Consider the following 24,379-nt stretch of genomic DNA (forward strand, 5'->3'; position numbering starts at 1 on the left):
ATTGCCTTACGGGCTAACGAGCTCCATCTGCCCGGGGAGGGGCCCCATAGGCACTAACACAGTGGCCAAAACTAGTGAGACTGTCATCTCCTGAGGTGAACTCTAGGTGCTTGTGTATTAAATACAAAACGTTTGCATGTTTATTTTATATGTTTCATTGTAACAACAAGTCTGTTGATCACTTTATTTTCTCTGTCTGCTGTTACCAGATGTCACTTGTTCCACAAACTGCGTTTCTTTATTTGATACCAATGCAGTTGCTATTATCGGTTCACTGTACTTGTGCTGATGGTTACAACATCACTGAAGGCAAACTTAATTTTGGTTTTGTCCCTTTGTATATTTACTGTCAAACTGCTTACTAGATGACATTACATCACCAAGATTAGTTGTAAGTAATGGAGGTGATGGTTTTACGCTCTGTTTGTGTCTAAGAGGCATACAAGTATTGACTAAAAATGAAGGCAGGTGTGGAAGAGTGTGTTTTTTTGCTAAATAGTATTTATCAAATTTCTGTGTTCTAACTTCAAAAATCCTATGTAGCATGTCATCATGATGCAATGTTTCCAAGAACACTGATTTCTATTCCATAATTTGATGAATTGGTAATGATCAGTACCTGCTTATCTGTTATATTCCACCTAGCATCTCTCTCACCTGAGGAACAAATGTAAACAGCTATACCCCGTTCTGCCACAGTATCAATGCATTCCTGCAGATGGCTGTAGAACTCTGCAAGTTTATCACTCTGAATGCTTCAGCTAATGGAGAGGCTTGATAAAAGTTTATGTGTGAACTTCTTTCACAAGACATTACAACAATGTGAAAGTTGACTGGTTTGCATTTTAGAAGGGACTTGGGAGAATTATTTTGAAGGGGAAATCTAACTGAAACTGTGAGTTCTCAGTCTTAAAATACAGATGGAAAATAGGTATTCATATGGATATGACTGAAGACAGAATGCAGTGAGGACCTCAACTTACTTTAGCTTGAAATTACTGGACAATTTCTTATAAACTGAAATGGAAGTAATGTTCACAGCAGCAGTTAAAAATGAAAAACCTGAACTCAATTGTGGAGCAGAGAAGAAAGCCAACAAAATGATTAAAAAAATCAGCATGTGTGGAACAGCTTGATTCCATAAAAATAAAAAAATAATCTGAGCAAACCTCCCACTATTTAAGTACCTTCTACACAAAAATATCACATGAATGAGTCTCATATCCATACACAGAATGGAACTGTAGCACAGTCTATCTCATCTTCTACGTGGCTTAAAATGCAGACACTGCTGTACCTGGTGGCCAATGGAACTGCATCCATTAGCACTGCTTAAATAAGGGAGTTTAGATGAACTTTAACTCTCACTGTATGTACTTAAATTACCCTAAGTAGCAGACAACGGCTTCAAGAGCATTGGAATACACGGAAAAGTTTATGATAAGTTTAGAGGTAAACACCATTAAACCATATTATATACGTCTTTCTAAACATCCCACAACACTTTTAGCTAATTAATAAGATGAACAAAAAATTCTGCACTTCCATTTGACGGAGTCTCCAGAAGTATGGACTTAATCAAAAGGTAACATACCAAATACATGTACTAGGCAATTGGTGATGTAAATCTCGGAAAACTATTCTTTATTATACAAGTATAACAAATACTTAATCTTTGCCTCTGGCATGTATATCAATATAACCAGAGAAAAGATGCATTGTGGTTTCATGATATTACACAGAAATATGCAAGGCACATTTCTTTTTGAGGAAAAATATATGAAAAAGAATGGGTAAGGAATTTTACAAGGAAAGATATTCTCTTTCCTTTGTGGTACAGAGCTTGGCCAAAACACGAATGCAGCCCCTGGTCTCTGTTTAAATGCCCAGGGTAGGGAAACGTGCAGTAATGCATGTGCCCCATGGACAGTCAGAGAGGGTTGGCTCCTTGACCGTTCCATTTCAGAAGGCATTCTTTTGCTCTCTCGCTTTCCTCTTGGTGTCACTTCTCTCAGACACCATTCAGGTGAAATCAGTTCCACGCTTGATTCCTCCTCATCCTTTACAAACAGTAAAGCCTTTCTTCAAACTTGTCTAAAGAATGACATCATCTATATAACAGATTGCTTCATCTGCCTCAGCAAGTGTAAAAACCATTACATTAACCAGAAGAGCCATGCACTTTATTTTCCCTTTATTCCTATTATATATCTTAAACAGGTGTGATAAACGCACACAACTCTATCAAACTCCTTTGATACGATGCCAATCTGTTCACAACATAACTTCAAGCATAAGGGTGACATACCAGTATTACTGAAAGTCCCAGTGCAATTCTATTATGACTAGAATACAATCTTTCCCTGGCCCCATCAGATTACCTCATCACTTAATACTATATCCTAACACATTCCTTTCTGTTATCCTTCTCAGCCCTTTTGTCATTCAGACACAGTAGTTGTTCTAAAATTTATCTGAACTCTACAACTCGACACATCCAACTCCACACTGGCATAATTTTAGCATACATGATGGAAAATAAAAACTTGCATCACTACCTATGTTTTGACATCCAATCTCAAGTCATTTCTGCACTTTATTTGTGAATTGAGTTCCTAAAAACAACAGTTCAGTAGTAGAGGCCTACTGCCCTCAGAAAGGATAATGCATTGTTTTTTCTTGGTTCTAATTAGTAATTTAAGCATATGTTCAGCATTTAACTCTAAATGTTTGCCTTTTCCCCAAGCTCTTAGACAGCTGTCCAAGACGTGAATGCCAGAAAACATTTAAATATCAACATCTGTTGAATTATGTTAATTTAGTGTAATATAATTGGGCATGAGTTGGAATTGATCAAAAGTATATGAATTGCACAAAGGCAAATCCAAACCAATATCTTGGTGTACAAACAAGTCACCAAGGAACACTGAGGAAATATACCCCAAAAATCCACTTCTGTCAAAAATAAAATAGCTAAAACTTTCAGTTTTCTTCAACGAATGACATGATTTCACGTTTTCAATGGAGAAAATTATTATTTATACTCATTCAGAACATACATTTAATTTTCATTCAGAATATTTCTAAATATTTTTGGCAGCAAGTTCCATTACTATTTATTGTCAAGCAACACCTGATAAAGAAAAACGTTCACGTTCCTGCAATGATGAAATGTAGTCTGAAAACAGGTTGCAGTAAAAAAATACCATCCCGTTACAGGACAATATTGTTTCACCAATTCTAAAGCAAATGTTCTTTGGTTTCTTCTTCATCTAGCAACAACATTGTCGACATTCCAGAGATATGGGCCACGATCCAGCTCTGAAGTGATTTGGAAAATATCTTTATGACAGTAAACATGGTCTTGAGCAGATACTTTAATGGAAGGACTCGATAGTTTATTCAGCTACACTATTTCTTCCAGATATTTCTGGATACATATTCATTTACCAAGTATGATATTCACTAAATAAACCCAGCATGGAAAAAATGCATTTTGTTGAAAAGACTTTAAAAATCTTAAAATTCTGGATCACAGTCATATAGAGTTGGGTTACATTATTGCAAACATTAGTGTTGTGTTCAAATTTTTTTTACTTTTAAAACAGGTTCGGGACAAGAAGCTACACTAAAACTCCAAATATGCAATACAGCACTGAAAAATAGAAGAAAGAAAATGTTTTATCAGTTTGGAAGCACTCAACATAGCGTGGAAGCCAATTCCTTTCTTCAACTCTGAGTTGGGAAGGTGAGCAAGCATGGCCTGGGATGAAATGTTAGCAAGCAAACTGGGATGAAATTGGTCCACTCTAAGAGACCAATACTTCAGCTAATGTAGGCAAACAGTCAGCACAATGTAATGATTTTTAATAAGCCATTCAGACCTTGGTCTAGACCAGTGATCCAGAAGCTTTCTGTCATATTACAACCATTGGTCAGTCCTTAACCTACTGCCTTCCAATTGGTTCCAAGAAAATAACAGCTCTGCAGCTGGACCCCAGCATCATTCTCCTCCTTAGTCCCTTTCACTTCCCTGTTTTTAAGGGACTTAAGAAACAATTCTTCCAACAATCTCATTTTCTAGCCAAGACGGTACAGTTATAATTCAGTCAATAATCTGATAAACAAATATGTAATTGTGTGCAAGTCAGGATGAGACCTTAAAGCTGAGACAGAAAGTTAAACAAATTACTCTGCAAACTACTAACACTCTGCACCATTTGTTTCAGTTACTGTCAAGCAACTCCATTGAGTACAAGAGGTCTAAATGTGCAGGAGCAAATGCAAAATTTGACTTTCTAATATTGCAGGACAGCAGCTAATAGAAAGTTAAAAAAACATTGACTTTTTTTTTGGTCCTTTTTAGTTTCTAAATTCTTTAAAAGCAAAAGCTTCACTTCTGTCTTTCTGCTTTGTCTTAGTAATTAGTAATATCAACACTTGTAAAAATATGTATATAAAGTAACTGCAGAAAGGCAAAAATAAGTCCAAAATTAAAAAATCAGTGTCCTTTGCTTCCTTTTGTCTAGGACAGTTAGTGAGTGTTAAGTTTCCAGACAGGCTAAAATGTATTGTTACAATAAATGATCACAATTTCAAAATATCAACACAGAAAAACATTAAAATTTTACCTAATTTTAAATAAACTATCCAAATTTCCTTCTAAATTCTTTGTCTACTTACAGAAAATCACAGTCTGAATAGAATTCAGTGTGCCTATGCCTCAGAATTTTAGTGCACCAGGGGATACTGATTTACAAATATGAGATTCCGGGATCCTTTTGAGATTGGTAGGAACTTGATGTAAAAACTGCACAAACAGTTTAATGCACAATAAAATCAGAAAGAAGTAAACCCACCCTTCCTCCATGCATGGCTATTCATCCTTATCCTTATGATATCCAGCTTTCATGTGCCTGTGTGGTGAAACAGAGAGACAACCCCAAATTTCTCGTGGTGGGGGAGATGATGGGACAAATGAGTGGTGGAAAACCAGACTGCAAAACAACCTCCTTGGATTGCAGTGCTGCTTAACCACAGGTTAAAGCCTAGTTTAAAACCACAGGTTAAAGCACAGTGCTAGTCACTGTGCACAGCTCCTGCTCAAACCTTGCACAGCAGGAAGGGTCCTCAACTTAACTTTATCCTTATGCCATTAGTATTTTAACAGGTAAGCTGAGACAAGCAAAGCTTGAGCTGTGAAACAAAAACAGAGCAAGAGAGAGAATCTAATGTGGTTGAGTGTGAGAAACAAGCACACCATGTGCTACAATTTCGGTACTTGAAAGTGAGAAATTTGCTATCAGTTCATTCAGGGGAAAAAAAATCAATCCAGATAGTACATTGGGAGGATCCAGAGGTACATAATTTCTGAGGTTATCTGATTTTTTATGATCATACATATTTTTTAAAATCAGGAAAAATTAACTTCCTGTGAGTTAAACATACTCGTGTGTACCTGGAATTCAATTTTGAATTAGAAATTTTCATTATTATTTAGCAGCTTGTTTATGTACATTATTATAAAGTATATTAGATTTTAGTGCAGGAACAACAAAATTCAGCCTGTGGTTTTGTACTTAATCAGTTTTGCATTAAAGATGCAAAGAAAATGCTCAGACCACATGGAAAAATGTATTTTCAAAACAGAGCACAGTTCCAAATTTCTGCTACTTTTGCAAAGGTCTCATTATGGAAGTTGAGTTAAAAGGTGATACTTTAAAAACATCTACTAACTGGATTAAACTAGGTCATTTAGTCAATAGATACTTTAAATCTACTCATGAACCACTACTGAAGCTTTAAGATTTCCACAAAATCAAAGCATAGCACACTGGCTACATTTTGAAAAAACAATCAAACTATCATTGTCCTGTCCTCTCCCAAGCGAAAATCTTTTAAGGACCCCAAAAATAAGGCTAAAGTATAGAAAACTCAATCAGGAATTGCCCTCTCCCAAAAGGGCTCCATCTTTTATCCTTCCCAGTGAAGAATAATACCAAACTGATGGAATAATGTTGTCCCTGAGGGTGACAGCAAGGGAGGAAAGCAATGTGTCCTCAAACATTCACATAATTTAATCTGGAACTGCAAATATTATTAAGCACCAATCATAACAGTACAGTTACTGCTTCACAGCACTCCAAAGAGGAGATAAAACTGCTTAGTTGTTAATTTCTAATGATGTAAACACATTTGGATTTTAATGTTATATCTGAATCTCCTGCATTATTAGCTCTGGGGTTACAAGACATTAACTTACTACCTTCAGTAATTTTACACTTGAATTAAAAAGCATGTTTAAATATTACTTTCTTTTAAAGTATTTTTGTTGAGAACATGTGTTCATGTGATGGTATAAGTAAATCAGCCGGTAAAACAGCCATGCATTCCTCCACTTTACTGCAGTGTGAATGCATGAATTCATGTATAATTTTCAAAAACTGTCTGAATTTACCTCCTCTGGTACTGTAATTTCATTCCGCAAAAGCCACATTAAACAATTACAGTTCTTGTAATTAACCAGTAGTCTAATGTACAGTTTTCTTATCCCAATCCATTAACAGCTGCTCAAAAAATGTAGTAATTAATGGTTTCATTTATTTTTGGCAAACCTGCAACTCGACAAATAGTTTTGTATCTGCTGCAAATTAGGACTCTTTCCCAAACAACAGATGACACGATGGGAAAGAGGGAGCAGGCAGAATCCTTGCACATCTTTGTCTCTTTAGAAGATCAAATAAAGAGCAGCTGTAATGTTATTTGTTACATCTGCGTAAAAAACGACCATGTTCCGTATCATCAGATGGAAATGAACAAGAGCAGCACAAACAGGGATTTTTCTTTGAGACTAGGAAAGACAGAAAATTTTAATTTTAATTTTAACCAAGGCAATACTACACTTTTGAAAAGCTCTCATCAGGTTGGACATCTTTTTTCTCTTACAGGCTTTCTTTAAATACTAATTCATATAGAACACAGTTATAAGAAGTGAAAATATTTGAGAGTCATACTCCTGTATCAGCACAAAGCATCTATTTAAACTGGACTGAGAACAACTAGGGAAAGGAGGGAAAGAGACAGCTGCAGTAAACATGGGGAAGTTATAACTAATGTACTGGGGTTTTATTGACACATCATCATTTAGTAGCAGCTATGTATTTCCTTTATGTAATCCTTCTTGTACTACTTTCAGAGTCTGCTTTCCTGAATGCCTCTTCCACACATGCAAAGACTTGTATTTCAGTCTGTGCTGTTCACCACAGCAGGAAAGGACTTCAAAGGCTTCTTGCCAGCTCAGAATAGAGCAGCAACAGGTGATCACTGGACGACAGGCACACAATCCTCCTGACACATTATAGTAATGGCCAAGTAGGTAGCTCCTCCTGATTTTTAAAGAAATATCAAGGTACTCCCTCTACCTCAACCTATGGTCCACTTTGCAGCCACAAGAACTGGCTCACTAGTTCATGCTAAGCTGCTGGTACATTGATTAAAGTGTTAACACAACATCAGTTACCTGCTTGAAACCTGACTTGTACATTTCTACTCCACCTTGAAATCACTTCCATGAGTATGATTTACTTCTTTCAAGCCAGGAATGAACTGCATAGGAATAATAGCTTTTTTTTTTTAATTCTTTTAGAGGTCTCTCAGGGAACATTTGCAAGTGGAAAGCCAACACAGAATTAGCAAGATTCGACAAAAAAAATTTGGTAAGAGGTAAAATTTTGGGTACTATTTCTTTTCAGTTTCTTAATTCATGCATGTGTCAAATTATACTTACCACACAGTAAGAAAAAATAAATATGTAGATGAAATAAGCCATGATACTTAACAGGAACACACTAAAAAGGAAATACGACACAAGACCACTATGTAAAGAAAATAATTACACAAGTTCAACTTATTCAGAGTCTACAGTATTCCAACCTGCAATTCTGTTGCTTCCAGATTACAGCATAAATTACCTAGTTAATGGCATCAACTTTATCACCGAAGGCAAAATATTAAGTTGTTTAAGTATTCTGGTTATTCTGTTGAATGAGGATAAAAGTAGTGCCTTCATAAGGGTATTGTGAGGACAAGTTCATTATGTATTGAGAGGCAGGCAGACAGTTGTGTGATGGAGGCCCCCTATATATTTAACAATGCAATTACATATTCAAAATCATGTTATAGCAGGTCAGCAAAATACTCTTCAATGCTGTCCCCATCGCCAACCAAAGGAATCTCTTAGCCATAGGAAATCTCCTTTAGGTACAACTCTTTTGTAAAATTTTACAAAAGTGACTTAAGAAAACATTTTACCTCATGACGGGAGCTTGAAAATGGGCACATGATCAGCCAAGGCAGTTCAGCTGCCAAGCAGCAACTTGTTAACTCGCCATAACTCAATCATGTTCAATTGTTTGCCCACTGCCTCGGGCTACAGACAGACATTTGGTCTGCTAACAACTGCGCCAGATGAAGACATTACTATCCCAAGCTATTTGTTATCACACATCTGCTGGAGATTATCATCTCCACAGCTCTGCTGGAGGAAGAAATCATGTGAGCACACCCTAATATGGTTTGTACAAAACCAGCCAATTTAATTTAAATAGGTGAGTTGAGCTAACCAGGCTGACTTTGCCTGAAGCATATTAAAAAATTCAGACAAAAAAACCTCCTTTACTGGCAAAAGAGTAGAGGATGAAAACAAGCTGCTGGAATAATTATCTATCACCTTTAATCAGACTGGGGAGGAGACTGTTCCCATCCTAATGCAAAGAGATAATATAAACAGAGAACTTTTTCAAGGCTCTAGAGGAGGAATAAATGCAGCTTCTAAAGAGTGTATTTTAGTACCATTAATAATTTAAATTATGAATGGGAAAACTGCATATTTGTAGATTAAATCTTATCTGTAAAGGTAGCATAAATAGATAGGTATATTTAAATGCCTTGAATACAGAAGATCACATGTTGAACTGTATGACTGTAATATAATCTCTCCAGGTTCTATATGTTGTGGCTCAGGACTGTCCCCCTCCTTAACATCTGGTCCATCAGTAGCCATATCAACAGTCCTCTACAATCTGATTATCTTGCCACTAGTAAAAGTTCATGTTAGTTATATAGGATTAGATCATTATTATTAATTTTGACAGAAGAAACCTAATACCAGCAACCCAGTACATAGCTCATCCCAGACAGTATTATTCAACCACAGAGAGACAGCTGCAGACCACTGCCATGCTTAGAGCTCCACACCTTTCTGATGTATTTACAGAGTAAATTATTCCACAAGTCACTGATCCAATGTAACATGGGTATTTACATATTTTCTACATGCTGAGACAGGAACTGTGTTCAGTCATCCAAAAGGGGTAAGAAAAGTCAAGGCAAGCATAGAAAAATGTGTGTGTGTACACATCTCATACACATATGAAAAGCAGAAAAAAGGTCTTCCAGAACAGCAAACAAACAAGAAATACAGTTACGTGAAAACTATACAAAGACCCACAGAAATTCAGTCTTGCAATAGAAACAGATTAGACTGTATGCTGGACAAGTACAATAATTTTGTAGAATGTCCAAGACTCATCCACTGCTGCTGTTCTCTCACCACATTTAACAACAAAGAGTAAGACAATGAAAGTAGCAGCCACTACTGTCTGTGAGGGTTACTCATTTGAATTACCTTGAAGTGTCCGCTCCAACAGTTTAATGCACACAAGAACTACTTTAGAACCCATTTAGGAAAACTTCAGATGCTGGTGTGTGAGTAAACACCTCGATTCAACAGAAGATTTAACCACTGAAGTTATCAAAGATTTACAAAGATCAACCTTGTGATATTTGATTGGTATCATTGTACTTTAGTGGCCTTTCAAAGTCTTTGGATACATGTAAAAAATCTAAATTACAGATTTCCACTTAAAGCTTTTACACGCAGTATTGAAGATGCACATTTCCAACTGAGGTGACGTTCACCATTTTATTAAGTCTGTGAACAATATTTGTTACTAAACTAGTAATTTCTATAGGTACCTTGTTATGTAGAAACATTTTCCTTCTCTAATTGGTTGGTGAAACTAAGATTAACACTTTTGATAGAAGTGATAATTTAAAACCAGGTCATAACAGAATCAGTCTTCAATATTAATGACTGATAAATCTGACGTACGTCACTAGGCAACAGGGATTTCATTAGTAAGGAACAGAATACCAGAGGAACTGTCTCAAATCAAATGAGGATCAGTACTTAACACGTGAAGAGATAAACTGTCAATGTTGTGTTGTTTCTACATAACTGAAATTCTATCTCTATTTTGGTTGGAATGACTTCTGGTAAAAAGCAAAATATTAGGTTACAGAACATTTGAGCTACAGAAATAAAGTGGTCAACAAGGTATGCTATTGGCCTGAGACAAAAGATGTTTGCACATTGTGCAAATTAAATTATTATTTTCAGCACCTTAACCACAGAAAGAATGTTAAAATTTGTTTAATATGCATCTTGTAAATAAGACTTTATGCCTTGATATTCTAAGAGAGGAGAGGGCCTATTAAAAACATGATTTTCATAGTAGTTTGAAAATTTTTCTTCAAGTCACTTCAAGTTTCTATGGCAGACAGAGAGAATGGATTTTCTGAGTAAGCAATAATAATTATTTTGAAAAAACCTGACTCACCTGGAGGAAAAACACCTTTGAAAACAGAGATGATGTTACCAGGAGATCTGAGCAGGAGATCCTGCTGGTTTTAAGGGTAGTACAGTATGTATCTGTAGTGTGGCTTTATTTATGTTGTAATAATAATTTATGTAAGCCTTACTTTAATATTATAGATATTTTTCAGAAAATGCAAATCTTCAGCCCTGAATTTACCATCTATTATTTCTACACAACCCTGCCAGATGTTTATTAGGAGAGAAGTCTATTAAGGTATTGTTGACTAGATATGAAGAGAGGTTGAAGATCACTTCAGGTATTTAATGCCATTTTAAAAATCTTGGTCTCCTTGTGCAGGTAGCAATCACCTCCCAAGAGCTTCACTGGTCAGGATAACAAACACCTAAGTTATGATTCTGAATTTCTCAAACTGTTTTGCATTGCTACAGCATAAAAAAAGATCCTAAAATGACTTTGAATATTATCTGTTTCTTAGTTCTCTTTATACTCTCATGTAAGCAGTCTGATAGTAAGAGACCATTTATGGTGAAAATTCATATCTAAGTTCAACTAATTCTAAAATTATGAGCCAAAATATCATTTAACAAGTGCACTTGCCAGAAAACTTATGCAGAAGTTTAAAAAATTTTGTTTAATATAAAAGGTTTGATAGACAAAGACAACCACAATTTCTAAAGACGAATTACCAACACAGCATAACCAGTGTTTTAGAGCATGTAACCAGAACTTGTATACAATGAAACAGATTCATATTTAACATGCATGCTTTTGAAAGAAGTATTGGTCGCCCTTTCCAGGTACTCAGCAAGGAAGTATTTAGCAATATGACCACATATATATATATATATATATATATATATATATATATATATCAACTGCCTGAAAGAAAACTGTCTCAAGCGGTACCACAGAATTACACAATGATATAAATTCATTGTAACTTTTTCAAAAAAGTAACTTGATAGCACACTGTCATCTTTACAGAACAACATAAAAACAGTGTAAGGTGTTGTGCATAGCAAGGGAAGCATTTCTGTAGTTTCTCATTTGAAAAAACGATAGAATTAAAATAATTATTTGCTAGAATAGATTTAGCAGGTAGCCTGTAAGTAAAAAAACCTCTCTAGGAACAGACTCCTAGATCAGTGTCTGTAAGTTCAGTGTTAATATTTTGTCTTTTGAGAGGGAGGAAAGAAGCTGGAGAATAGAATTAGACTGGCTTTTATTAAGTCTTCACAACGAAATGTTTATAGTCAAAATATAAGAACAATTTAAGTATTACAGTATTTATTTTCTTAATTTTACATATGCATAATAGCAATTTTATACATTTCCAGCACTTAGCTTACAAGCCAGAAGCACAAACCATCCTTTGGCATCCATTTAATTCTGATGTTCCGAAGAGATTAAGTTTAGTAAGTGTAGTTGGATATACTCACAAAAAAGTCTAATACTCATGCGTAAGGCAAAGATTATGCCATGAGAAAAAAATTCTTGGAAGTAAAGCACAAAAAAACCTCAGAAGACCTAGGACAATACCCCAACAGATTGGTGTCACTTCTTATATAAAATTGGAGAGTTGAGAAATCAACAAATTCCTGAACTGTATTAATGACAGCTGCCACATTAACTTACCTGCTAGCTGTTTTCACAGAGCTGTTCTTCTTGTGTCCTCTCTCCGATCGGTTGTCTCGCAAGAGTTGAAGCTATCAAAAAAAACACAAACGTGTTCAGAACAGTCTCACAAGCAATGCCTTTATTTGCTTTGTAGAACAGTTATCTTGACAATACAACTCTTTCCTCTCTTGAGTATAATCTTTCAATAGCTTTCAGCCATGGCTTTGAAATTAATAGAATTTTACAATAATAGCTAGTATGTAAATACATACCTACCAATTTAAAATGCCTAAATAATTGAAAAAGTAAAATTAAAGCACTTTTGAAGCATATTAGAAAGCCATGCAATCCAAAATTTCATAAATAATTTATCTGTAAAATTTTACCATTTTCACAATTTCAATTTGAATTTTCAAAGCTGTATAACTAAAAGTCTTGGAGAACACTTTATTTACAAAAAATCTATTCAGGTTGCCACTTGTATCTAAGCAGTTATGAAAGAGTTATAAACTCTTCTACTAAGCCCCAGGAGCTGCAGTAATTTGAAAGTTGCACAATTAACAAAAAGACAGTATTAAAGCTTCTCGTAATAGAGAGGAAGCAGGAATAATGAAGGATTTGTTTAACTGAAATGGTGACTCAGCTTCTGAAACAAGCTGAGATTTATTTTATTTATTTTTAGGAAGACTTTTTCAATCAGACTCTCTCCAGCACCCAAAAAGTCTATTTCCAGCATTTTGTTTGTCAGATGAGTCAAGTGGCAATAACAGTAAAAAACAACTGTCAAAATGTTACATTAAAGAAATTAAAAATGGACAGTATAAAACCCCCACAAATGTTTCTTGAAACTTATCATATATTGAGGAAAGAATAGAATGAAAGACTGCTAACAAAAAAAGTAGGGGCAAATGGACCTAATATTCACAGCAAATACACTTAAAAATCCTATAGAAATTAGGAAATGATAAATTTTATGACTTGGCCAACCACACCTTAATGTTGTACATGAGAAATGCCACCATTCTAAAAAATTGATCAATCAATTTTTCCCCAACTCTTTAAAGCTTCCCTCTTGTATATGGAATGAATACTCTTCATTTCAACCATACAGTTCTCAAATGCAGTGTGCTTTTAAAAGGCAGGGGTATCTGAAAGGATACATAAGGTATATACTCTGATACATTTTTGCAAATTAATTTTTTTATTTTCTTCACATTGAAGAATTAGAGCACTTACAATTCCCATTCAAATGTAGCCACAATTTTTACCAGTATAACAGTCAGACAATGTTCATCTATTTCACGGTCAAGCCAAGGAGAATAGTTTTATTGTTACCAACATTCTCTGGTTGATAAATAAATTGTAGTTATAGTGTATACAAATGAAGATCACCTGCCAAACTTTAAATGTGGTTAGTTGATTACTCGTGTTCTAACATAACAATTTCAGCTCCAGAAATTAATTAAACCAGAAAGTAGTAAACACATGCAAAGAACAGTTATACACTATGGATCTTCAGAATCTAGTGAGAATTTTAGTGACTGTCAAAACTGTCATAATTACATTGCAATGTCATTCCCATTTCTTTTATTCTCCTGCCTTAAAAAAAAAAAAGCATAATTACACATCTATAATTGATGATATTGGCTTTACTTCACAATTCCTTAGTAATCTGTATGTTACAAATTCAGTTGACTTCAGCTAAGCTCTGGGAGCGCAGCTCTTAGGAAAGATGAAAAAAACAAGTAAAATATAAAATTAATTCAAACCTACTATTATCTGAGAAAAATGGATTACTTTGTCATTATATACCAGCTAAGCAGACATTTCTCACCCTCTGTGCTGAATGGATAGTGCCAGTATGTATGATGTACGTTAATGTATTTCTCATCGTGGAAATGTCCATATTTTTCAGCTTAGAATCTTTTAAAGAAGTAAACAGTACAACTTCAGTTAACTAATCTGTTGAGACAATCAATATTTTAGAAATCCAACTAAAAAAAATCACTCAAGCTCACAGTAACCTCGTTCCTTTTTATATATTTCTTTCACTAGGAAATGTATCTCAAAATAATGGGAGTTAAATGTGAATTATGTAAAGCTGTCTGTTTACATGTTAAGTGTCAGTCAGCTGACATATTGTAACATGCTAGACGTTCACAATCTACAGCTAAAACTACTTTGTTTTATCTACTCTGGCAGTTCTGAGTAAGTAATATGGCTTGCTTTGGAGTTCAGAAGAAGAGGAGGGAACAGGAAAGATTTAAACTACAACTTACTGGAACTGCAAGAGTTCATGATGGATAATTCTAAGATGAACCTTCCAAAGGCTGTTTAGATTTTATTTCCTTTTGAAGTTTCAAATCTATTCACATTTGTAAATATCTATTTTTTCTGAGTTAAAAAAAAATGGAACTTTTGTCTTAAATTTCAATGCATCAATAATATATTCAACTACTTTTACTGAATGGTTGAAGTTAACTATACATTTATGAAATGAAACCAGATTTATTTTTATACTTTATAGTCCTGGAGAGTATGTTCTGTTAGACCTTACTGCCATCCATAAAGACAAGTATCCCTCCATGTCCGAAAATAAGCTAAAGAAGTAAGAGCCATGTTGCTAATCAAATATTAAACATAACTTCACATTCCCTCAACCACATCTCTAGGCTTGGATCTCCTAGGGTCTACATTGTAGGGGCTCAGCAGGTGAATTAGTAAGTTCTTTTCACCAGTATCTGCACCATGATGGAGATTTAACAGTTCCTTTTTTACTGCTGTGGTCATTGTAACCAATGAAATGCAGAAAAATGGAATTGAAGATCTTCCTGTAGAAGCCTGCCTGTTCTTGTCGCAGCATTTCTTGATTTTGGGAGTGAAATGTTTTGCTTTCCAGCATTTTGAGAAATGCAATATTTGGAGATACTACGACTTGACAAAATAATTAAAAAAAAGTTTCAAAATTTTCATTTAAACTTTAAAACCTCAAGGATACTTCAGTGAAATTAAGTGACTAATTAAAGATTTTTAATTAAGAGAATTTTGGAAATGCACTGCTGTTAATGTTTGCTTACAAGAAAATATGAAATTGTACCTGCTTTGTTTATAATTTCTTAAAATATTAGCCCACTACCTCTGGAGTAGAGGTAGTTAAAGTTCTTTATACATCTCAAGTAAACTGTTCTTGATCAAAGCAGTTCTTACCTGGCTATGTTCCTTCCTAGCCCCAGGGCTAAACCAGTGACTGTGGGAGAAAAAGAAAAGACAGGTTTAACAATATACCTAACAAAGCACATGCTGTCATATGACCAGTCTGTGCGTGCTTTTGGGTATTTTATTGCCTGCCAGGAAAATACAGCCTTTGGCTATGCTTTATTTTAATGGGATATTTTTATTGAACTCTCTAAGTCTGTAACACTTCTGAAAGAATGCATCACAGATTTCACTTCTGAGTAGTTACTGGCTTTACAGGTAATTGTATTTTGTCAAACAAGCTAAAATAATACATAAATGATGGCATTTTAATACTACTATGCACGTGCTCTAAATAAAAGTAATTTATTATTTAGTACTGAAGTGGTTCTTATTAATGATTATAGTTGAAAAGACTTTAACACACTTTGGATAGTTAATGTATTATTTCACAAACTGAGGTCTGAGTTTGAATCTAAAGCGAAATTCCAAGTTTGTAAATTCAGTGGCTTCATATCTCCATGCAACTGCAGAATTTTGACTATTCGCAACCTTATTTCAGAGATATAAAAATTTGGACCAAGATGTTGACATGCAGGGATGAAAACGTGCCCATTCCCTCAACAAGCACAGTAATGCTGGTTCACACACATGCTGTGATCACATAGAACCAAATAAGCATCTGAATGGAGCTGTAGCAAGAATTATACAAACCTACACACTTGGAAAACGAAAACAAGAATGGAAAAAACCCAAGGGGGATCTCAAGGTACATATGGTATCTACATATTATTCATGTAAGCAAGCAATAGGTTTTGGTTAAAGGATAAAATAATTCCATCCATTACAACATTGCACAAAAAAGAACATCCTACTATCTGCTATTATACTTTTAAGTTCCTCTAGAAGTGCAACCAAAGATTATAAGCTTAACCTAGTCATGCTTTTCTTGAAGTAGTGACATTCAATACAGTTTAGTCCTATTCCCCCCTCCCAGCAGCCGCATAATGACATTTAAACTTTAATTAATATACTGAGAAGACGCAGATTCTATGGAACTGTCTTGTCTAAATCACTTTTATTTTTAAGTCTCAAATCTGAAAGTTTTGTGGCTTTTTGTCACTCAGTTTTTGTGACGTTTGCTGATGAGCAGTCAACCTTCTCATTCTTGTACAAAACACCAGCTGTCACTAAAACCTCTATACCTGCTTAGTCCTTTTCTACTTTTAAGGTGATTAAGGAAAAGGAGTTGGAAATGAAAAACGACTGGCAGCAATAAAGTTAAAAGCATACCTTGAGATAAGGTAGATATCTATATATTTTGAACATGAAACATTCATCAACTGCACTGAATAGTTCAAAATCTGGCAAAACCAGAGAGATTTCAATATACACAACTTTGATGTTGGCAGGGGAACGGAAAGTACAAAACATCACATTTGCAAGTGACTCAATACACAAGGTCACAAATATCCAGGAGCTGATGAAGATAAGAAATGGGTTAGATCTAAATTCCATACAGATGAGTGTCTTGTCTCTGATCAGTGTCAACAGCAAACACTCAAGGAGGAGGGGCAAACTGGGGTATCCTCCTCCACATAAACTCTTGTGGATTGTGGGGAATCAGCTGATTATAGACTAAATGCTTAGTAAAAAATATCTCTATTGAAAAAGCACATCAAATTAATTTGAATGTATCTCATATTTAGATATGAGAAATCTTCCATAAAGAAGGAGACCCCTTGTAATGGGAAAGTAATATTCACATCACACTGATTTTTACCATTTTGTCCATTCACTTAATCACAGTATTATTTGTTTGCTTGATTGTTTTATTAGAATAAACAAAAGTAAACCCCATAAAATACCAGTTGAATTACTTAAGGCCAGAAATAACTTATGAAACCATAACGTTGTGAATTCACACACACATTATGAAGTTATGGGGTGAAACAGAAGTGGATTAGTATCATAAAACAGTCGATGCTAAGGATCTGATGTTTGTAGTATCCTTGCTTTGGCAAGTTTTGTTTTAAACTGTGGATGCTATGTCTAGTAGCAGTTAGAACATACAAATGCCTCCCCAAATATACTGTTTTCTCATCATGTATGTCTGTATTTTAAATTTCTGGTTTGAAAAATAAAGGAAAAATTAATGTTCTTATTCTCATATTTGAAAGAGATAACCAATAAATAATGCTGTTAAATGTTGTCATCTGAAGAGAATAAGAGCATACAGTAATTACACACTAGAATAACTAAACAAACTGAATTACATTACATATTTACTTGTGTTTAAACAATTAATTCGATATCTTTTTGTGGAAATTATTTTAACTCCCATCACTGATACTCACTCATGGTGAAGAGAATCCTGGGCCAAGTGAACCGTTTTCCTGCTACTGCCTGGTCCTGGAGTTATCTAATGGAAAAAATGTAGGAAAAAAGAGGTCTTTGAATAATGGGGCAGCATATACACAAAATGATTGTTTATTAGGAATATATCACAAATATTAAATGACAAATGTTAAATACAAAATAGAGACAGTATACTAGACACAGTAAATGCATTTAGCAATATCTGCAATTTTTAACTAAACTCTGAGTGCAGAAAGTGTTATAGAAGATTTGCCAAAATCCTTTGTGTGCAATTCTGATTGGATGTCAGACATAAAAGACATTTACAGATGTCAAGGCCCTAAGTAACTTTTTTTTAAAAGTTCATGAATATCTCCTAAAAATGAAAGTTAGACATTTTGAAAATCGTAGTCAATATACTCTCCTTATTTATGGCTAGAGGGAGACCCTGGTGGTCTAGAGGTTAAGGACGCGGCGCTGTCATCGCCGAGGCCCAGGTTCGATTCCCGGTCGGGGCCACTCCCCAGGCAGATGGAGCTCGTTAGCCCTGTAAGGCAATCCATCTACATCCTGAGGACCTCGCTGCCAGGAACCTCAGGATTAAAGGGTGGGCTCAGTTCCGCGCACACTGTGTCTCACCTAAAAAATCCAATGCGCAGGCTGGAAGGTGGAAAGACCTTCCCCAGTTCTTCGTTTGCGAAGACTGGCCATTATGTATTTATATTTATGGCTAGTACAGAAATAAATTTAATACAAATTTAATACAAAAATTCAAGTTGATGTGGGATAGAAAGCAAAGGTAAAATAATTTTTACAACACTTTACTGTAGTCAGATGTTCTGCCAGGCTTGAAAGGAGACCACAAAAATATAATACATTTATATGGTTCAGGTTTGCCAATAGCACATAAGGAGGAAATTCACAGATAAAGGCAGCCTACTCGTTATCAGAAGAACAATGAGCTCAACTTTTAAAGAAAAATATCCCTATTAATCTGGTGTTGTAATAGAGAAAAGTCAGGACAGTTGAAGCTCTGGAAAACTTTTGAAGAATGTTCACTGGATAATCTGAAAGCTCCACGTGATTAAAGTGTTTGAGCAAAATTTGCTTCTTTGACCTGAAGAATGATGTCACTTGGGTCTGAATTGAGAAAAAATGAAGTGCTGTCACTTTTCTGGCTGATGGGGATTAAAAAGAATTGGTAATATCTTAAATCTGAAAAATCTATGCAAACATACAAATCTCTAGTAGAGGAAATCGTGGTAGCTACATGGGAGAACAGCACCTACTGCTTTACCCTCTTCTTACTGTTTTACTAGACTGATTGAGGCCATGTGATAATAATAAGACACCAACCAAATGCTACTTTTTAAATGTCACATAAACATCTAATAAATGTGAGAAACAGCCATTCACAAAGACAGGCCTGTAAATATGAGGAAGTATTTTAATATGAAATTTCTAAATTTTAAGATTAACAACTCAACTGTTACCTTAACACTATAGGTAAACATGCAGCTCAGCTCTTGAGAGTTATATCCTGCATTAATCTCAAAATGAGGTTTTCATGCTATTCCAGTGGGTATCCCTGGAATATAGTAATCCATTTTCTACACTGAGGCTATAAGAAAAGCCGACTGTGCCTATGTCATGCTTTGTTAGAGGTTCATGATCACATTATCTCATGGTGGACCTGACACTTTTATTCAGTTTACAGTATGTTCTGTGTACAGGCAACTTATTTCCTTTGCCAGGGCTGCTGACAACCTTTTCCACACTATATTAATCTTGTTTACAGACTTTATCTTGGTACAAATATCAGAAAACTGAACTTTTTATCTCAGGGAGAAAATAAACAACATGTTGACAGAAGCAAAAGCTATTTTCTGGACTAAAATTGGTTGTTTACCTTCAGCCATACTTATGGAAACAAGTTTAAGTTTCCAGCTTACTCAAAATACATAATCTGAAATTTAATAAGCATTGAAATTTCAAGAAAATTCACCTGATAAATTGCCAGTTTTAAAATAATATAGAAACCACAGAAGTATGTTTTTCCACTAATTTATATGAGAATATGAACTTGCTTGGAATACAGTTACAACCGATCACAAAGTGCACTGCTCAGGTTTCTCCTGCACACCCCAGATAGCTTCAGTTACCAAGCAGGCACAGAATATTTATAAAACTAAACTCATAATGCATACATATACAGGCCTTTGCATAAAACTGACTGCTGATTATTGTAAGATTCCCAATACGTTAATGCAAATTAATTCCTATTTGCAAAACTTACCTAGGGTGTAAAAAGCTAAATGAAAACCCACTGAGCCCACCTTCATCTACTAACTCACTGTTACTAAAATCTCCAAAGATCTAAGGGCCAATTGCTCCAGAAATTGACAGCAAGTTGCAGGACACTAAAATCAAAACCAATATCCTCTCAACTGTTCAGATTCTTTATCTATGCAAACCCCCAGTTATCTATCTGTTCATTTGTTAGGCAGTGAAATCCCAGAGCACAAGAAGAAATCGGGGGTAAAGCAAGTACTGTAATTCCCTTGGGTACTCACAAACAGCACTGACAGTCTGCAAAGCTGAGATTTTTTTTTTTCCAATTGAATGTATGCTAGTGTGCACATACGCGTACGAGGGAACCAGAGTTGCTGTGAGGTGAGTGTTAAGAAGACTGACAGACCAGGCCTGTTTTAAACTTTAAACTCAGTTCATTAATATCACTTCTTGGCAATGGTCACTTCTTACACAGTAGTAAACATCCTCCTTTGAAGCACAAGAGTATTAGTTCTTAACAACTGCATGCTAAATTAGCCATGAGTACATAATATCCTAGAACTGACACTGCAGAGTCAGCACTGGCAGGGATGGTCCTTGATGCTTTTTAGCCATGGGGGTCAAGGTGACCAGGACTGAACCATCTGAGAAAAGACATTGAAACTAAAGTGGGTTTTTCCTTCTCATCATATTCTCCTAGCCTATGTCTGATATCTTTATGCTACTTTACGTCTTTACTGTTCCCTCCAAAAACAATGGGGCAGTGGGTGCCTTCTCCTTATTTCGTGACATATACCCAAGTCATGGGCAAGCTAAGGGCAAACTGAAAAAGCATGTTTTGATAATTTCCAGCTAATGCTATAGGCTCCTTTTGCCACATATTTCATAGGAAAAAAATGCAGCAGATTTTTGTAATAATAAGGAGAGAAATTTTTTTTAAAAATCATTTGATGGATCAAGTTATCGTAAAAAAGCCATTGCACACTTAAAAATGTGCACACACAACATGAACAGAATTCTCAGTTCAAAAGTTCCTTCCTATGAGACATTAGAATCCCTACGAAATGCCCAATAATAGCTTTCTTAGTAGATTTAACACTGTTTTGAGAAGTTGCAGTACCCCATAACAAAAAAGAATCACACCCATACTGAAAGTTAGATAACTATAACTAATATAAAACCTGAAAGTACTTCTGTTTTTCCTGATTAGGACTAGCAGCTTTTAAAAAACTTACTAAACATAGCAAATCACTAGGAATGATGTTCTAGGAGATGAAGAGCAATACTGACCTCCAAAAAGTACAAAAGTAATACCATGAGTCTTCACATAGACCAAGTGTGTTGTCTCTCTACTGTGGCTTAGTGGCATAAAGCAGGAAAGTAAGGACTGTAAATGGAAACTAGGGAAAGCTTTGAGCCTCTTTGCTCATCATCTCCCTCCTAGGTTAAATCTCTCCAGGAACACACTGGACAGGCAATACTGCAACTTACAGTTAATATAACTATTTATATGAAGAAAGTTTAGTGCTAAGCTTAGCTTAGCTGTCACAGGGTGTCACAGTCACTGTATGCAAGTCCAGTAAAATTTCAGCAAAATGTTGCTGGGCACAAAGTAAAGGTACACAAATGACCTAACTGCTTTCCTAAATGAAAGAACAAGTTCCCTTTTCCAATCTATAAATTAACTGCTATGACCAACTACAGATTAGCTTAACTAAAAATCAATCTTTTAAATTCCAGAAGAAGAAAAGTAATTTTTATCTGCATTCACATATTTATAGTATCTTTCCCTAAAAACACTCTATTCACAAAATCTGAAAAGTTCTGTACTAAATTCCATTTCTCAGGCAGGGTTTTCTACAAAAGAAGTCATTTTCCAAAATGAAAAGCACCTAAAATCAAATCTTGGAGAAAGGACTTTGCATTGGAAATTGCAGCCTGACAATGTGACTTCCATAATTTACAGATCTGTAATTGTCAATTTATAGGAAATTAAATCAAACTATGTCAAGGGAAGAAACAGGAAAAAACCTATTCTCTATACTTTATTGCACTGATTAAGCACAATTTCTTATTATTTTCATCATCAATTTATTATTACACATTTTATAACCCATCTCCTCCACTTGAAGCACTGGAAAGCACATACACTAAGCAAAGTTCTGGATTAAAAATACATCTTTAAAAAAATATAGATACACATTTGACTTGGAGCAATATAGAAAACTATGAAAATAAAAATAGCTTTCACAGTATACATTACTGAAACATTGCCATAACCCTAGCTTGACACTACCATTACATTTTTATTCCCTCTGAAAGCACGCTCTTGCTGAAGGGCCCAAACTGACCGTTCCAGAGAAGCATCTTTTTAATGTACAGATTACCTTTAAGTGATGCTCAGCCAAACTCTACAGTCTTCACAAAGACATGGTTCACTGGCAGAATAGTTCTATGCCAGTTTTTTGCTACTTTAGTTATGTTTCTTTAAAATTGACCTCCTACTAACAGTGTTGCAAAAAATCAATGGATCATTGCCATTCTGCTTGCAAAATAAACGCAAGTGATACAGAAAGAGAAAAACTTTGAGAAAAATAGGTTGAAAGACATAGACCTTAATCCTAAAGCAAATACACATCTACATGTATATGTTTTGTTGTTTTTTTTGCAATATAGTAAAAACAAAAGAGAGAAAATAAGAATCAGTAAGTTTTTTGGCATGAAAGAATACATCCTAGGCCCCAGTCTCTCTGGGGATCTCACACACTGTTAAGAGTTTTCTTTACATTTCTTTTCACACAACTGATCAAACTACCTCTATCTTTTTATATACAGTTTTCAATTGCATGATTAACAGATGAAAAAGAAAACCAAGATATCAGAGACTAAAAGAAGAAAACTTCACTACTGAACATAGCTACTTCAGGGAAAGATGGAAAATTTAAATCCCATGTACAAAAGCAAAGCAAGGAATTTCTTAGTAAACTTAGGCCATTTCACAGTTTTTCTCTGCTATTTTTAAGACAAAATCTGAATTTGAAATTAAATAAATATACATTTAAAATTAAAAAGGACTTTTTGAAAAGAGACTGGCTTGGGTGTAAGGTTTTTTCCTTTGTTTGTTTTAAATGGTAACATTAATAGAAAATATCACACACCATGTTTTGTCCTAAGTTTCTGTCAAAGGGACAAGTTTTTACAGATTGTAGAACAGGCACTGTAAATTCATGATGCATTGTAATTATATGTATTAGTGCATTTCTGCTGCCTTTAGGTATGTAAAGGAGGAGGAGCAGTTAGAGGAAATAAGTACTAGTATATGATGTAAGAAAAAAATAATTGGTCTATGGAGAAAGATTTTGGTAAACTAAAAATGTTAAGGGTCCCATCTGGAAGGAAGTCAGTAGGATTCTTCTGAGATTCCTAATATTTAATATGAAATAGTACTATGTGGTGACTATTGCTTCAACAGCAACTCACAGCACTGTAGAAAAACTGACTGATTTGTAAGTCTTAGGAAGAAAACTGAAACTAAAAATTTTTATTTTTTATTTTTAGATTAAACTCACCCCTTGTTAAAAGGCAAACATAAGATTTTCTGCACTGCAAAAACACACCAGACGGCACCACTGTTTCAATTTTTTATATTAGGAAAGGGGAAATCTTCATGGCAATTGTCTGAAATATATTAGACATGGCAACAGAACAATGGTAGCAAACAAAGTTTGCTACATCATTATTCTCCAAATAACTATTATTTAACAAATTTTATTTAAATAATATCAAATTTCCCTTATTTGGGAAATAGAGCTACTAAATAAATGCTGCAATAATATGCTGCATATATATATAAAATCTTTACTAGCTTATTTTAGCTGTCTGTTTAGATACAAAACTTATTCTAGGGTGAAATCTTCACTAAACCTCTGGTTTTGATTTCATTACTGCTAGGACTGTAGCCTTATTAGTTAAGAATAATCTAAAATTCTGAAATAATGCTTTAACTTGTAAAGCTATCATCAATAAGTAAAGTTACCCACACAGTAATGTGTGGCCAGTCTCTTCGCGAACGAAGAACCGGGGAAGGTCTTTCCACCTTCCAGCCTGCGCATTGGATTTTTTAGGTGAGACACAGTGTGCGCGGAACTGAGCCCACCCTTTAATCCTGAGGTTCATCTGCCGGGGCCAAGCACGCTTGGACGGTGGCAGCGAGGTCCTCGGGACGTAGATGGATTGCC

General features: G+C 35.0%; 1 protein-coding gene across 1 annotated transcript in view; it reads right to left on the reverse strand.

The window, feature by feature from the left end:
- The window catches only part of GPATCH2 (G-patch domain containing 2), a 119,244-nt gene that overhangs the window by 17,676 nt on the left and 77,189 nt on the right, over nucleotides 1–24,379 (reverse strand). Inside the window, exons 6-8 of the mRNA XM_027897308.1 lie at nucleotides 17,849–17,913; nucleotides 15,504–15,543; nucleotides 12,315–12,385 (exon numbers count right to left, since the gene is read on the reverse strand). Coding sequence (XP_027753109.1) covers nucleotides 12,315–12,385; nucleotides 15,504–15,543; nucleotides 17,849–17,913 — 176 coding nt within the window. The remainder of the gene's footprint in view (nucleotides 1–12,314; nucleotides 12,386–15,503; nucleotides 15,544–17,848; nucleotides 17,914–24,379) is intronic.

Source organism: Empidonax traillii, unplaced genomic scaffold (assembly GCF_003031625.1).
Source record: "Empidonax traillii isolate 1590-97213 ecotype Southwest subspecies unplaced genomic scaffold, ASM303162v1 scaffold535:size1322822, whole genome shotgun sequence".
NCBI classification, from domain to species: domain Eukaryota; kingdom Metazoa; phylum Chordata; class Aves; order Passeriformes; family Tyrannidae; genus Empidonax; species Empidonax traillii.